Below are 14933 nucleotides of genomic sequence, written 5' to 3'. Positions count from 1 at the left end.
TGGCCCGGACCCGCCCCTCTCTGTTCCTCCCTCCAGCCAGTCCCGTCTAGCCGGGGGTGCCCCCCAGACCCCGCCGCGCGCTCGGGTTCGAGCCTCGGTTCTGTGACCTTGGGCAGGTGCCTCTCCCGCCGGGCGCCCCAGGTCCGTCTGGAGAATGGACGTCCCAGGAGAGAGGCGGTGCCGGGCCCCGGGTCCCAGCGTGGCCTCGTCGTCGCCTGGGACCTGTCCGGGTCGGGGGCTTCCGCGACCACCCTCCCGTAGGTGCCGCTCCTTGGGGACTGTCCGCTTTCCCTGCTGGACCCCGAGCTCCGGGGCGGGGGGACCCGGGGAGTGCCCTGTCCGCAGGGGTCACGCGTTATGCAGGCTCTCCAAGCGTTTTGCACCGAAGCGCGTTTGTACTTCGATCTTCCAAGCCCCCAGTACCCGTGGAGGGAAGCCCTCCTGGCCCGGAGCAGGGGGAGGATGGCCGTGAACCCCACCCGGCGCTTCAGACCCGGGCCAGGCCAAGAGCAGCCCCCCCCCCCATTGATATTTCTTTCCTCGCCCCGGGCGAGGCCAAGAGCAGCCCCCCCCCCATTGATATTTCTTTCCTCCTGGAACTTAGAGTGGAAGGTGGGGCGCTGTGGAGATTCGTGGCCATGTTTGGGGCTGTTTTTTGACCCCAGTTCTGGAGCCCCCACGCACAGCCTCCCTCCGCTGCCTTTTGGGCACGGGGCCCAGAGAGGGCCAAGTTGTTCTAGGTTGGTCCTGAGCGGTTTTGGGCTCGCAGCCCAGAGAGCAGAACCGGAGTCGCTCTCTGCAAGGCCGGGTTTGCCTTTGTTTACTGGGAAGTCGTTACTTACGGGGAACAGCGTGTGCCCTGCAGCTCTCAAATAATGCTGTAAAAAATGCACCTCTTCTTGACAGGCGGTTAAGGAAGAAGGGCAGGATCCAGATGAAATTGGCATCGAGTTAGAAGCCGCAAGCAAGAAGATGACAAAGAGATACATAAAAGGTATCTGCTCCTGTCTTACTGTAGCCTGGGGCCTGAGTGTTTAGAAAATGTAGAGATAAAAAAACCCTTCAAGGTTATGCCTTTCTCTCAGGAGAGGGAGGAGGACAGAGAGGGAGACCAGGACGCCCCAACAGGGTCTTGCCACACTGTAATGCCCTCGTTCTTCCAGCCAGATCTCCCATATAGCTCCAGCGTCACGCAGTGTGGCACGTCGTGGCTGGGCAGAGAAATGGTGCCCAGCCCTTCCTGCCCCAGGACAGGGAAGACGTCTTTGGCCCTTGTCCTCTCTCTGGTACGAGGCTTAGTGAGGAGCTATGCCAAGAATGCAGGGAAGAGGAGAGGTGTCCAGGCACTCAGTAAAACTTTTTAATTTAAAGAATTATTTTTTATTTAATTTTATTCACTGTCACTATTTTATTTTATTTGTTTAAGGTTGACCAGAGAGAGAGGGAAAGTGAGAAAGCAAGCTGCCAGGTCCAGGACTCGAACTACAGTCAGCCATGTGAGAGTCCAGCCATCTTAACTGCCATGCCAGCTGCTAGCCCCACTCAGTAAACTTAAACATATGGCGAAGACATTTCCGTTCTTGTCGTGGGGATCAGAGAACTAGAGCACTCTTTAAGACCTCTGAAAGCTATCCCAGCTGGTCTGAGCATGAAATGTACCTGTTTGACTTTGTTCCTGGTTCAAAAAAATAGGCCTTAAACTAAGAAAAAGGACAACTCCAGACAGAACAGGATCTCTGGGGTCCAAAATTGTTAGGGTATTCGGACCCCGCCTGTATTTTACCAGTTTCTTTCTTTAAAATTTAAAATCTGTGGGACCAGCAGTTGGCGTAATGGCTATGTCACTGGACTTCCATGTAGTTGACCACGTTTCGAGTCCTGGACCCAATGGCTTAAAGTCACGCCAGGCACGTGTGCGTGCGTGCATGCATGCCCAAGATCCCGAGAGGAGAATGGAGGAAAAGGGATTGCGGCGTGGCCATCCCCCCTGGGGGGTGATTTCTTGCTTTCTGTCTCTCTGTCTCTGGCGAGCACATGCGCCCTATAGCAAAAATTTCTCTTAAAAAAAAGCATTCTTTTTTTTTTAAATGCACTTCTGTATGGTAAGTTGAAAAATATACACTTTCTCAGAGTCTTATAAGAACTGTACAATCTCACTTGCATGTGGAATCAAAAAGTCAAACTATAGAAGCAGAGAGTAGAATAGTGGTTGCCAGGGACTGAGGGAAGAGGATGGTTAAGGTTGAGGAGAAGTTGATCAAAGGATAAAAAAGTTCATTTACAATTAGAAAAAGTTCATTTAAACAGGAGGGATAAGTTTAAGAGATCTGCTGTAGAACATGGTGGATATAGTTAATAATAATATAATAATGTACAGTATTCCTGAAAATTGCTAAGAGAAGAGATCTTAAATGTCCTCACAACAACAAAAAATGAAGTAGTTCATATGTCAATTAACTGTATTTAACCATTTTACAATGTATACATATGTATCTACAATATAAATAACATCACATTGCTCACCTAAATGTATATAATTTTTATTTGTCAATTACACTTTGATAAAATGAATAAAAAGTTTAGTCTTTTGATTGCTTGTTTTCACGTGAGTTTTAAGCCACCAGGTCCAGGACGTGAACCGCGGTCGACTACGTGGGAGTCCAGCGATATAGCCATTACGCTAACTGCTGGTTCCCGAGTTCATAAACTATTGAGTTCACAGGTGTATGTCGGAGAACCAAATGCTTCTTAGTGTATCATGAAGTTGTGCAACCACCACCACCATCCAAATCTGGGGTGTTCTCATCACCACTGAGTATGCCCCATCCTTCCCATGAGCAGTCGCTCCTCATTCTCCTCGCCCTCCCTCCAGCCTCTCTGCCAGTCACTGGCATTCTCTTCCGCCCTTGGCTTGTTCTGGACTCTTATGTAAATGGAGCCAGAGGGCTTACAGCCTTTTGTGTTAGCCTGTTTCACCGGGGGCATGTTTCAAAGGTTCAGTGGGGTTTCTTCAGTCCTTTTTAGGGCTAATGAGAGTTTTGGGGAGCTTTTAATGCCATAAAACTTTGAATCCTGGACTGTCCTTACTGGCCATACTCCTCATTATGAGGTTCTACAGTGCTAAGGATGTGACTTTTCTTAAAACGTGCTGTGTAAAAAGGCCAACCCCCGTACACGTTCCATTTACCTGGAGAAGTGGAAAAGTCAAGCGATGAAGGATGGCTGCTTATAAAATTAAAAGTTAGTTTTCAACAATCTCTGGCTTTTTTTTTTCTTAGAATTATTTAGTTAATTCCATTTCTTGTTATTTTTATTATTTAATTTGACCAGAGAGAGAGGGAGCAAGAAAGGAAAAATGAGAAAGCGAGCTGCTAGGTCTGGGACTCGAACTATAATTAGCCATGTAGGAGTCCAGCACCTTAACCACCTCACCACTTGCCGGCCCCAGTCTCGGTTTTTAAAGCTCCTTTTCCTACAAGGACAGCTTTTCTGTCATGCTTCTATATGCATGTGTTTTGAAAGGTTTAATTTTTTGGTAAGGTTTCATAAAGGATTTAAGATTCAGTTTCAAAACATCGCTGTGTTTTTGCTGATGCCGTATCTGTATTTCAGCTCGAAAGGCTGAGCAGGTACCAAATGGGAAAGACTAGTCTACAGCAGGAAACATGCATCCGTCTTCTGCTTAAAGGCTAAGCACGCCACGATTTTGAATTGCTGCATAAATGACTTAGCAGTACAGCTTAAGACATCTTTGTGTGTACACTCATTTAAAGCTGAGGTTCCAGCTCCCTACTCAGAATATCCTAAAGAGGGTCATGGCGTCATTAGAGAGTGAAGTGTAGTCAGGCACTCAGACACCTGTCTGTGCTAGAGTGAAGCTTAGATGAGCCAGCGGTGAGGGTGCTGTAATGAGACTCTGCAGGCTGTGACCACGTGGAGGAAGGCCCAGGCCTTGTTCCTGGTCCAGCCTGAGGGCCAGCGGCAGTGGTGTGCACCTCTGCTCCCACTGACTGGGTGCTGCGACAGGGGGTTGTGAGCTCGAGGGTCAAGCTTTTCCGTTAAGCTGTTCAGTCTGCATCCTCCTATTTACCTCCCACCTGAGTGCTGCGGGTTCCTGTGCAGAAGCCTCTGGACAGGGTGCAGCTTCCAAGCATTTTTACACAGTGGACTTCAGAAGGATGTGCTTTTGTGTTTAGGTAGGATGCAAAGTGTGGGCACTGAACCAAGTTTGCATGCGTTTGACGCACGGAGTAAAACCTGCTGGTGGTGGTGGGAGTGCTGAGTAACAGAATGCAAGGCCCACGTCGCCTGACATGTAATAGAACTACGTTTCTTGAGTAGGTTTTTTTATTTTTAATTTTTAACTTTTCCATGAAATAGAGACAGACAGCACTCCCGACAGTCTTCATGCTGTTTTAACCCAGCTTCAGCCAGCCTGGACCACAGGCGTGTGCACCTGGCAAGTACAGGGAGACTTCTGGGTGCAAGCCGGGGCCTCTCCACGTGAACTCAGCATCACTGAACGGTGCATTACAGCTGGGCCTCCATGGCTGGCCCTCCTGAGTAATGTTTTTTCATTGTTTATTTCACTTTAATTAATATTATGTAATTTAACCAGAGGAAGACAGAAAGAGAGAGAAAGGGAAAGTTAGAAAGCAAGCTGCCAGGTCAAGAACTCAAACCATGAGTGGCCGTGTGGGAGTCCAGCACTTTTAACCACCGTGCCGCCTGCCAGCCCTGAGTAATTACTGGTAGTAATGGTGAATGGGTTACTGGAGGTATACACACTGCAGTGAGGGTCTTTGTCAAACATTGAGCTGTTTCATGTTTAACTTTCTTACATTCCGAAAAAAATTATTGCGGTATTGTTTTTAGGAGGGCTGGCCTTGTGGTCCAGTGGGTGAGCACGTGGACCCACACGGCCTCCCAAGTGGTTTATTAGAGCCCAGCCCTGCTGAAACACTCTGAAGAGCACATGTGCCCCAAATCCCGACAGGATGGGGAAATGGAGAAGGGGTTATGTAATTTAACCAGAGGAAGACAGAAAGAGAGAGAAAGGGAAAGTTAGAAAGCAAGCTGCCAGGTCAAGAACTCAAACCATGAGTGGCCGTGTGGGAGTCCAGCACTTTTAACCACCGTGCCGCCTGCCAGCCCTGAGTAATTACTGGTAGTAATGGTGAATGGGTTACTGGAGGTATACACACTGCAGTGAGGGTCTTTGTCAAACATTGAGCTGTTTCATGTTTAACTTTCTTACATTCCGAAAAAAATTATTGCGGTATTGTTTTTAGGAGGGCTGGCCTTGTGGTCCAGTGGGTGAGCACGTGGACCCACACGGCCTCCCAAGTGGTTTATTAGAGCCCAGCCCTGCTGAAACACTCTGAAGAGCACATGTGCCCCAAATCCCGACAGGATGGGGAAATGGAGAAGGGGTTGTGGCGTGACCGCGCCCCACAGAGGATGCGTTCTTTTCCTTCCGCCATCTCTGGCAAGCGCACTTGCTTTCTGGCGGATGTGTGTCTGTGTGTACGTGTGTATGCACACAGTGGTCTGTACTCCTGCAGTGCTTGGACCCAACACATACCAGCACTATGCCCCACATCGATCGTCGTTTTAGCCACGGCCACTGTGTATTCTGTAAGTGCGTACCCCACTTGGACGCATAAAAACACATCCCTGCTGAAAATGGGTCTGTGTGGGTTTTTTGGAAGTTCTTTTGGAACATTTTCCTCGGCTGCTAAGTATTCTTTAAACTTGTCATTTATTTTTCTTTCTTTCATGAGAGTTGTGGAGACAGACAGACAGGGTTTCATGCTGCATGCTGCAGTCTTCCCCTCCTCCCAAGCTTCCTGGCCAGCCAGGGACCGGGCACAGACCTGGCAGGTGCAGGTCACCTGGGGGGGACCAAGGCCACGAAGGAGCCTCTGAGTGGGCCCAGGGTTGTTGGAGCAGCAGGTCACGGCAGTGTCGCCGGCCGACCTGAGCTTAGTGTTGGAGGTCACAGGATGTAGGTGTTGCGTGGGCTCCTCAGCCCTGGCCCTGTGGGCCGGTTCTCTGGTGGGGCGTTGCCCTGTGCACTGGGGCAGGGCGTCGAGCAGCTTGCCTGGTGCTGTCCACGAAATGCCCCAGCACAGTAGGACACCAAGCGTATTTGTGGGTGCTGCCACTCCCACCCCTGGTGCACCGCCTAGGAAAGTAGGTGTGCTCTGACGCAGCTCTCAGCCGTCGGCTGGTCGCTGTCTCCAGGTAGAGTAAGTGCCCGGCTTGCAGCTTCCTTGTCAGACTTGGTGGTGTGTGTCCCAAAAGAATTCCTGGGACAAAGGGTGTGCCCGTTTTAAGGGCTTTGAGGCTTGTGGGCCAAGAGGTTTTATGTCCCTTCTGCGTGTTGGGGTTCCCAGCGTGCTCCCTCGGGGTACCCAGCATGACTCAGGAAGCTCTGTGGTGCTCATGAAGCCCAGGACGTCTGTTGGTTTTATGGCAGCCTTCACCCTTTTGCCTTTTCCTGATGGTGAAGTGACAGGGCAGGTGACCTGCTGGACATAGGCGGGCTGCAGAGAGGGGCAGCGGGATGGCGGTCCCGGTGAGGGACGTGCAGGTGTTACTGTAGGTGGCCGCGCTTCGACCACCGGGTAGGCGTGGGCTCTGCTTGTGCACGTGTGTCTGAAGCTCTTCTCATGCTCGGCTTGTTATTCATTTTGGGCATACATGTTGGTTTGGAGCAGTTTTAAAATCCTCTGAGCTTTTGGATTCTTGGTGGAAGCCAAAATACTTGGATTGGATGACACAAATCCTAGTGTTCACGTCCCAGTCTTTCGCTTCCTTAGAATATCAGTGACGACAGAGTTAAACACGACAGAAGAACTGACGCTCTTGTTTCAGGGTGGGAAGGAAGGTTGAAATCTGTCATTGCGTCAATGAATTACGAGGCCAGAACACGAGTGTTTCTGATCGAACGATTGTTCTGTAATTAGGACAAAGGATGGACGAGGACGGCACAGAGGACAATGGCCTGGAAGAGGATTCCAGAGACGGGCAGGTACGTGGCATCACGCGGAGACGGCAGCAGCGGCTCTGCCGCGGTCCCCTGGTCATTCACACGGGTGCTTCTTTGCAGGAGGACATGGACGCGAGTTTCGAGCACTTGCAGAACATCGACATGATGGACATTAGCGTGTTAGACGAGACCGACGTCGAGAATAGTAGTGCTCCAGACTTCGGGGAGGATGGCGCCGACAGCCTCCTCGACTCCCTCTGTGACAGTAAAGACTGCGTGGCCTTGCAGGACGGACAGCTTCCGGCCCAGCTCACAGAGCATGCTGTAGGTAACTTGGGGACATGGCGGCGTGTGCCAGTAGGCCAGCGGTCAGGTGCCGTCTGTATGAGGGGAGCATGGCTGCGCCGCCACGGGCAGGACTCGCTCTCTGAATCTCGGTGGTGAACTGCATCCTCTTAAGCTCCAGGGGGACCGAGTGTCGGGTGGCCTTTCTGCGGAACTCGAGTGTGTTGTATTTGGCTGGGCGATACTCCAGGCATACTGCAAGTCACAGTGTAGACTGCTCGTAGCTGGTGCAAGTTTTTCTTGTCGAAGATAAGGGCTGGCTCAGGGTGCCTCCGTAACACACTTAAGCTAAACTCGATCCTTGCGGGAGAGGCGGGTTCAGTTCCCTGGTTGGCTTATACACGCTGGGTGCGTGTGCCCGTGGTCTGTCTCTCACTCTCGTGAAAGAAACGAATTTTTTTTTGGAGAGAGTTTTGCCATAGGATGCGTACGCTCGCCAGAAAGACAGAGAGAGAAAGTAAGAAATCATCCCCCCCAGGGGGGATGGCCACGCTGCAGTCCCTTCCTCTCCATTCTCCTCTTGGGATCTTGGGCACGCACTCACACGCACCTAGTGTGAGTTTAAGCCACCAGGTCCGGGACTAGAACCACAGTCGACTATATGGGAGTCCAGCGACATAGCCATTATGCCAACTGCTGGCCCGAAGAAATGGATTTTTTAAAATGCTAGAGAACAGAAACGGTTTCTAATTCCGCAGTGCAGACAATCTTTTATTTCTTTAGACAGGGTCTTGCTGTGTCACGATCCTGGTGCCTCAGCCTCCCGAGTAACGGGGGGATGTGCCCCCACGCCCTTCCTTGTGAGGTGGCCAGGAATTGAGCACGGGCTTCCTGTGTGGCAGTATCGACCAGTGGGCCCAACCACGGCTGCCCAGGAGGGACCTTCCTTCCTTCCAGGACAGCAGGACAGACAGACGGATGTGCAGGCATCCCCCACAGGGGCCTACACTGCTGGTGCAGCCCCAGGTCACAGGCCGTGCGCACCTGGTATGCTCAGGACAGTCCTGAGATGCGGGCTCCGGACTGGTCTCACTCGGGTCCAGCCAGGTTACTGCCGTGCTACTCTCTGCCCCCAGAGGGCGTTAGTTCTGTGGCTGGTCTGGCTGTCGCGGTATTCTATCTTGAGTATTTACAGTAGAGCCCTCAGGTGAGTCTTCCAGCACCTGCAGAGATGCTGTCTTAGAGGAAATGTTTTGTCAGAGGACACTTGCACTCTCTGGAGAGAGAAATTGAGAAAGAACACTCCCCCAACGAGATGACCAAGCCACGTTCCCTTCTTCTCCATCCTCCTCCTGTCTGAGTTTTGAGCACACAGGGACTTGGGCCAGGCATGATTTTCAAGCTGCTGCGTTCAAGAATTGAACCATGCGGTCAGCCACGTGAGATCTAGCCACCGGAACAGCCATGACATGGGCTGGCCCAAACTGGTCCGTCATTTTCATCCAGCCGACTTCCCATATCCAGCTGTTGCAGCTGGTGGCTTTCCTCACTCAGCATTAGAGCTCTCTCCCTCAGGACAACATGCCCTCTAGAGCTGGACCTCAGACCTTAAGGTCCAGTCGTGAGCTGCAGAACAGCTGCACCTTGACCTAGGGGAGCGGTGAGCAACGATTGGCCCTTCCCTGATTTCTGTTATAGGTGTGTGTGCTCTCCAGAGACTGTGGGAAAGGGAGCCATCACCTCCTGGGGGATGGCCATGCCGTGATCCCTCCTCAGTGTGGGCACACGCACACGTGCCTGCCATGGTTTTCAGGCTGCCACGTCCAGGACTCAGACCACGGTTGGCCATGTGGGCGTGCAGTGCCTTACCCACCACACCAGCTGCATAGTCCTCTGCTTCCTTACTGTGATAGCTGTGGGGCCGCAGTTACTTTCCAAGCACACTCTTGCTCACCAGCTTCTCGGTTAATGGAGGCAGCCCGGTCAGAGACTCAAATCTGGAAAAGGAACGCAGCACAGGACAGTGTGGACAGGGTGTCTTTGTAGTTCACTTAGAAAGACACAGGCCTTCCAGTTCACTGCGTTTTCAGATAACAGTTCTTTGGTTTGGTAAGTAGGAAGGAGAAGATCAAGCTCAATGTCCACTTTAAGTAAAGTAGCCCAGAAGAAAGTGCTTTGTTATTGTTGATAGAAAGCTTTTCTGTGTGGAGCCAGCAGGTGGCGTGGCGGTTAAAGTGCTTGACTCCCACATGGTGACTGTGGCTGGGTCGCGGCCCTGCCTGCTTGTTTTCTCCCTCCCCTCCCTCCCTCCCGTCTCTCTCCAGTGACTGCATGTGCCCTATAGCAAACTTTAAAATAAGAGTAATAATAATAAATGGAATTAAATAAATGCATTTTTTAAAAAAGAAAAAGAAGGGGACCAGCAGTTGGCATAATGGTTATGTTGCTGGACTCCCATGTAGTTGACTGTGGTTCGAGTTCAAGCCCTGGACCTGGAAACTTAAAACTCATACTGGGCAAGTGTGCGTGTGTGCCCAAGACCCCGAGAGGAGAGTGGAGGAGAAGGAATTGAAGTGTGGCCATTCTCCCTGGGGTGTGATTTCTCGCTTTCTGTCTCTGTCTCTCCGGTGAGCGCGTGTGCCCTATAGCGAAAATCTCTCTGAAATATAAATAAATAAAAAGAAGAAAGCATTTCCATGAAATAGAGGTATGCAGAGGTTACCCTTTTGAGCTTTGCCTTGGAAATCCTGAGGTTGGGTGGTGTATGTCGGCTTCGAGTACTCAGAAACTCCCCGACGGTTACTGACAGCCACCCGGGGCTGTCCCTGAGCATGGGCAGGAGAGGCTCTGCACTGGCTGATGGGGCAGCAGGCTGGGGCCAGCAAGGGGTGCTCAGGAGGGCGTGGCCATGGTGACGATGGGTGGGCCTTGGCTTTCTTTCGTAACTACTCTCCTCAAAGTCATGTCCATTTCATTGTTCAGGTGGATGGGGAAGGCTTTGAGGATGCTTTGGAAGTTTCAGCCTTGGACTTCAAAGTCACTCCGGTAGGTCCCCCGCAGTGTGGCATCCGGGAAACTCTCAGTGAGTGGTTGACACTCCGCAGTGGTGAGAACTTGGCTGTGTGACCGAGCACTGACCGAGCTAGGGGCCGGTGATGAGGAGTCACAGGTGGGCAGAGGTGCCTGGAAGGTTCCCAGTGGGAGTCAGGCCCTCGCTGAAGTCCAACCCTTGGTCAGGAGTTAGAACAGGAGTACGGACCAGGTGTGGCCCTCGACCCGGGGCAGAACAGAGCGTGACTGGCTGAGGGGGGTGCACGCGAGCTTGTGCGTAGGCAGGGGCAGCTCAGAGAACATCCTCGTCAGGGTAAGAGACAGCGGAGTGCAAGGTAACGGGGCCCGGTGACAGACAATGGTGTCTGGTGGGGAAGATTTCTTAGATGGCTGAGGTGTACAATGAGGCGGCCACCCCTGTACCTCTGCAGTGACCACAGGAGTAGGCCAGCTCCAGGGGCTGTGGGCTGGGCAGAGTGCCAGTGTGACCGCCGCTAACCCACGGGTGCGCAGGAGGAGCAGCAGGGTGAGCTCGCCCTCCCTGAGTTACAGTAGGATGAGGTGTGTTCTGAGCAGAGAAAGCTTTTCAAGCAGCCGTCAGTTTACAGATGATTCAAAGCTAGATTGATTTGGTCCTGGTTCCCGAAGTGACTGGTAGATTTGCTTTTTCTTTTCTTTCTTAAATAGGATATTGAAGAACCCCTCCTGGAGCCAGGTACTGATAAGATAAATGCGACAATTAATGGTTTGAAAGTTTTCACGCTACTGTTATTTAAAGCTGTTTCTCTTTTAAGCTGTGCCGGTCTTTGTAAATTACCCTAATGGTGGACAATCCAGATCGTACAAGGATCAGAGATTGGAAACCCACTCATATCACCAGATCTGTGGAAGGGCCGTTCTGGCTCGTCGATGGCAAACATCTTTGGTGAGATGCGGTGATTACTTGCATCTCCAGCCACGTAGAGTGGCATTTCAGTCATTTCCCTCTGAGAGTCTTCCATGTGTTTCTACACATGAAACAGATCTTGTGATATTTTGCTGCAGTCACTCTGACTAACACATTAAGGCAGGACAGAGCTGTGGTCAGGGCACCTCTGACTGAGAAGGGACAGGGACTGGATTCCAGAAGAGGAGACCGAGTGTCTTCATGGAAACTTCCAACACTTTATTCCCCTCTGGACTGCGTTTGTCTCCTGCCGTCGGAAGAGTTTCGGTTTTCATGTTGGACTGTTCTGTTAAACAAAATTCAAAGAAAACGTGCAAGTCGAGCTGTCAGTGAATGCGGAGCGCAGGTAGTGTACCAGTGTAACTGTGTGTGCCGCGGGTTTTCCAATCTCTGTGTGGCTAGCAGTGCTCTCGGTGTTAGTGTGGCAGCCGTGCCAGTTCCGCATTTGTGATTGCTGTATTTCCCTGGTAATTAAACCTTGTGCCATTCTATTCCTGTTAAATCCGTAGAAAATGAGAAAATACTCGACATTTTGGGGGAAACTTGTAAATCTGAGCCAGTAAAAGAAGAAGGTTCCGAGCTGGAGCAGCCATTTGCACAGGATACAAGTAGCGTGGGGCCAGACAGAAAGCTTGCGGAGGAAGAGGACCTTTTTGACAGCGCTCATCCGGAGGAGGGTGATTTAGATTTGGCCAGCGAGTCAACACACGCTCAGTCGGGCAAGGCAGACACCCCGTTAGCGGTAGTGAAAAGGGAGCCCGCGGAGCAGACGGGCGCTGGCGCTGGCGCGAGCACGGACTGTGAGCCTGTAGGGCTAGAGAAGCCAGTTGAGCAGAGTAGCGCGGCCTCGGAGCCCGCGGAGGCCTCTAGCGAGGAGGCCGCGGAAGCGCCCACGGAAGCCCCAAGCCCAGAAGCCAGAGATAGCAAAGAAGACGTGAAGAAGTTTGATTTTGAAGCTTGTAATGAAGTCCCTCCGGCCACTAAAGAGTCCTCAGCCAGTGAGGGCGCTGATCAGAAAATGAGGTTTGTTTTTTCTCAGTTTTAGACCAGACGCTATCTCCTTTTCATTGGTCATTTAATGACACACATAAGCTGTTTTTTCTGCAATTGGCCAGCCAGACTGACGAAATTGTAGTTTACCTCTAAGCAGTGTTTTATTTCTCTTTGTGTATTTTTTAATGGGTGATACGATTCCTTTTCTTTTTCTCAACCTACCACGGTTGTGCTCTTAAATCGTTAATTGTTATCTTCAGCCAAATCGAATTGACTTTTATGAATCTGACATTGTATTTTTGGGGTCAGATTTTCCAGTATAAGTTTGCAAAGGTGTCTGTTAAAATTTTATTTCAGATTAATTTCTGGTAGGTATTCAGTTTTAGCACATACCATATTTTGATTTAGTTCTCTTTCATTTTTTCCTGTATGAGTAACATGAACTTTTGTCTCTAGCTCTTTTAAGGAAGAAAAAGATATAAAGCCAATCATTAAGGATGAAAAAGGTATGATTTAACTTACGTGGTCGGGAGCCATGCGTGGATCCCTTATTTTGGGAGGAGGGGCCTGCACTATCCACAGTTTGGATCCAGTTATTCGTTTTATTGTGGGTGACTATAATTAGCCACCGCATGGCTTCTTAAGATACTGGCTGTGAAGGTTTCCGAGAATCCGTGTCACGTTTTTATGACAGCTGTCATTTGTGAAAGCACAAGTCCAGGAGATTCGTACCCCTGAATAATAACCAGGAATTCCGAGAATCCGTGTCACGTTTTTATGACAGTTGTCATTTGTGAAAGCACAAGTCCAGGAGATCCGTGCCCCTGAATAATAACCAGGACGCTCACAGGTAGCTGTCTCGGTTGAGAGCCAGTCATCAGAAGACGGTGTAGGCCATGCACAGTGGCACCTTCCTGTAGTCTCGGCTACTTGGGAGACTGAGATAGGAGGGGCAGGGATTCAGGGCCGGCCTTGGCAACCTAGTGAGACCTGACCTCTTTAAAAGAAAGCGGAACAGAAGCTTGTAACTACATGGACACAGTGGTGCTCCCAGTGAAGAAACCCTGAGTTTCTCCCGTCCACATTACCCGTCCCCCACGCACGTGCAGCAGCGATGAAACCCCTGCGTCAGGAGAGCTGAGCTCCAGTGCGGCCAGGGCTTAGCGAGGGTCCTGGCTTAGGATGGCCGTCCTTCCATCGTTCCCGGCTCAAGTTCTAACCTCTCTCCTGCCAGGTCGGGTCAGCAGCAGCTCTGGTAGGAACCTGTGGGTCAGCGGACTGTCTTCTACCACACGCGCAACAGACCTGAAGAGCCTTTTCAGCAAGTACGGGAAGGTATGCTTTCCCTGGGACTTGCTGGAAGCCCCAGTGTGTGGCTTCCAAAGACGCCTGGACCTGGCCTCGTAGCCTAGTGCTTGGGGGAGCCAGCTCCTGTGCGGCTGACTGCAGTTTGCGTCTGGGCCCGATGGGTTGAGAAGCATGCTGGGTGTGTGTGTGTGCGTGCCCCACATCGCCAGAGCGCAGAGTAGAGTAGGGGGTTGCAATGTGGCCACACACCATGGAGGGCTGCCCGCTCCTTCTGGCTAATCCATGTGCTCTCTGACAATTAAAAAACATTTTTAAAGTAAAATAAACCCAGCAACTTATTTCTCGTTGCTGTTAATTGTATTATTTCTCATTTCTGTTTTATTTCAAACGAAACTTGGCCTCTCTACCATAGAGCAAGGTCGGGCACCCCCATGTGATACTGAAGCCACAGGGGAGGCTTGGGTTTAGACGCAGGGTTCACCTGGACACACCAGGCCTGCCTGTGTGCCCCCGAGATCTGGCTGGCTGGGGGACTGGCGAGAGGGCCGTGGTGTGCCGAGACCCTGTCAGGGTGTGTGTCGTCTTCCTCTCCCTGTCTTGTACAAAGAAAGAGGTATTTCCAAGTACACAGGAAACTGCAGGGGTGGGGATGCCCATCTGCGTCGGGGGCTGTTTCCGGCTCAGTGTCACCTGGTAACAAGCAGGACGTGACTGCTGGCCCGGGGCTGCCGAGTGGGCGCACCCGCAGTGCCCTGTAAGTGCCCGTGCCCGTGCTCACCCGAGTCTCAGGGCAACTGCTGGCTCCCAGCCTGTGCGGAACTGGACGTGAGCCTGTGAGGGCATTAATGTCTGTAAGCAGTACATGCATACCTGACTTGGGCACCTTTTAGTATTTTGAGTCTATAGTTAGATAACTGGGATAGCGGAAGGCCACTCATGGGGGCGGGAGGAAAATAACGTTCTGGAGCCTCAGAGGAACTCGAAGGACAATTAAAAATGACCCCCTTTTCCTGGAGCAATTGCTGGAACAGTCTCGTGAGGAGCCACCAGGACTGCTCCGGCCTTCTGGGTGCCTGTGGGAAGAGCAGCCTTCCGAGGGAGGAGGGGGCTCTGCCACGAAGTGCCCCCAAGGGGCCAAGGTTCCAGGCCGGCCGTAAGCACCCAAGCCTCATCCCGCCTGCAGAGGTTATTTTCTTTTTGTTCTCCTTTGTTCCGTTTTCATTTGCTGTAGGTACTTGTGCTCTGGAAAGAGGCAGAGAGGGAAAGCGAAGTCACCCCTTCCCCACAGCCTTGCTGCAGTTCCTTTTGTGTTCTTCTTGGGATTTGGGGCAAGCCCCCAGGTCCGCCACTCAAACT

At 51.4% G+C, this 14933-nt stretch overlaps 1 protein-coding gene across 1 annotated transcript in view; it reads left to right on the top strand.

The window, feature by feature from the left end:
* SAFB2 (scaffold attachment factor B2) overlaps positions 1-14933 on the top strand; it is a gene marked incomplete in the record, with an annotated part of 42487 nt that overhangs the window by 478 nt on the left and 27076 nt on the right. Inside the window, 8 exon segments of the mRNA XM_027773531.1 lie at positions 907-994; positions 6972-7036; positions 7115-7318; positions 10262-10324; positions 11018-11045; positions 11786-12299; positions 12726-12775; positions 13504-13604. Of these exon segments, the coding sequence (XP_027629332.1) occupies positions 907-994; positions 6972-7036; positions 7115-7318; positions 10262-10324; positions 11018-11045; positions 11786-12299; positions 12726-12775; positions 13504-13604 (1113 nt within the window).

Source organism: Tupaia chinensis, unplaced genomic scaffold (assembly GCF_000334495.1).
Source record: "Tupaia chinensis unplaced genomic scaffold, TupChi_1.0 Scaffold000356_2, whole genome shotgun sequence".
NCBI classification, from domain to species: domain Eukaryota; kingdom Metazoa; phylum Chordata; class Mammalia; order Scandentia; family Tupaiidae; genus Tupaia; species Tupaia belangeri.
The sequence above is the reverse complement of the archived record's forward strand: the minus strand, read 5'-3'. Positions and strand labels throughout refer to the sequence as shown.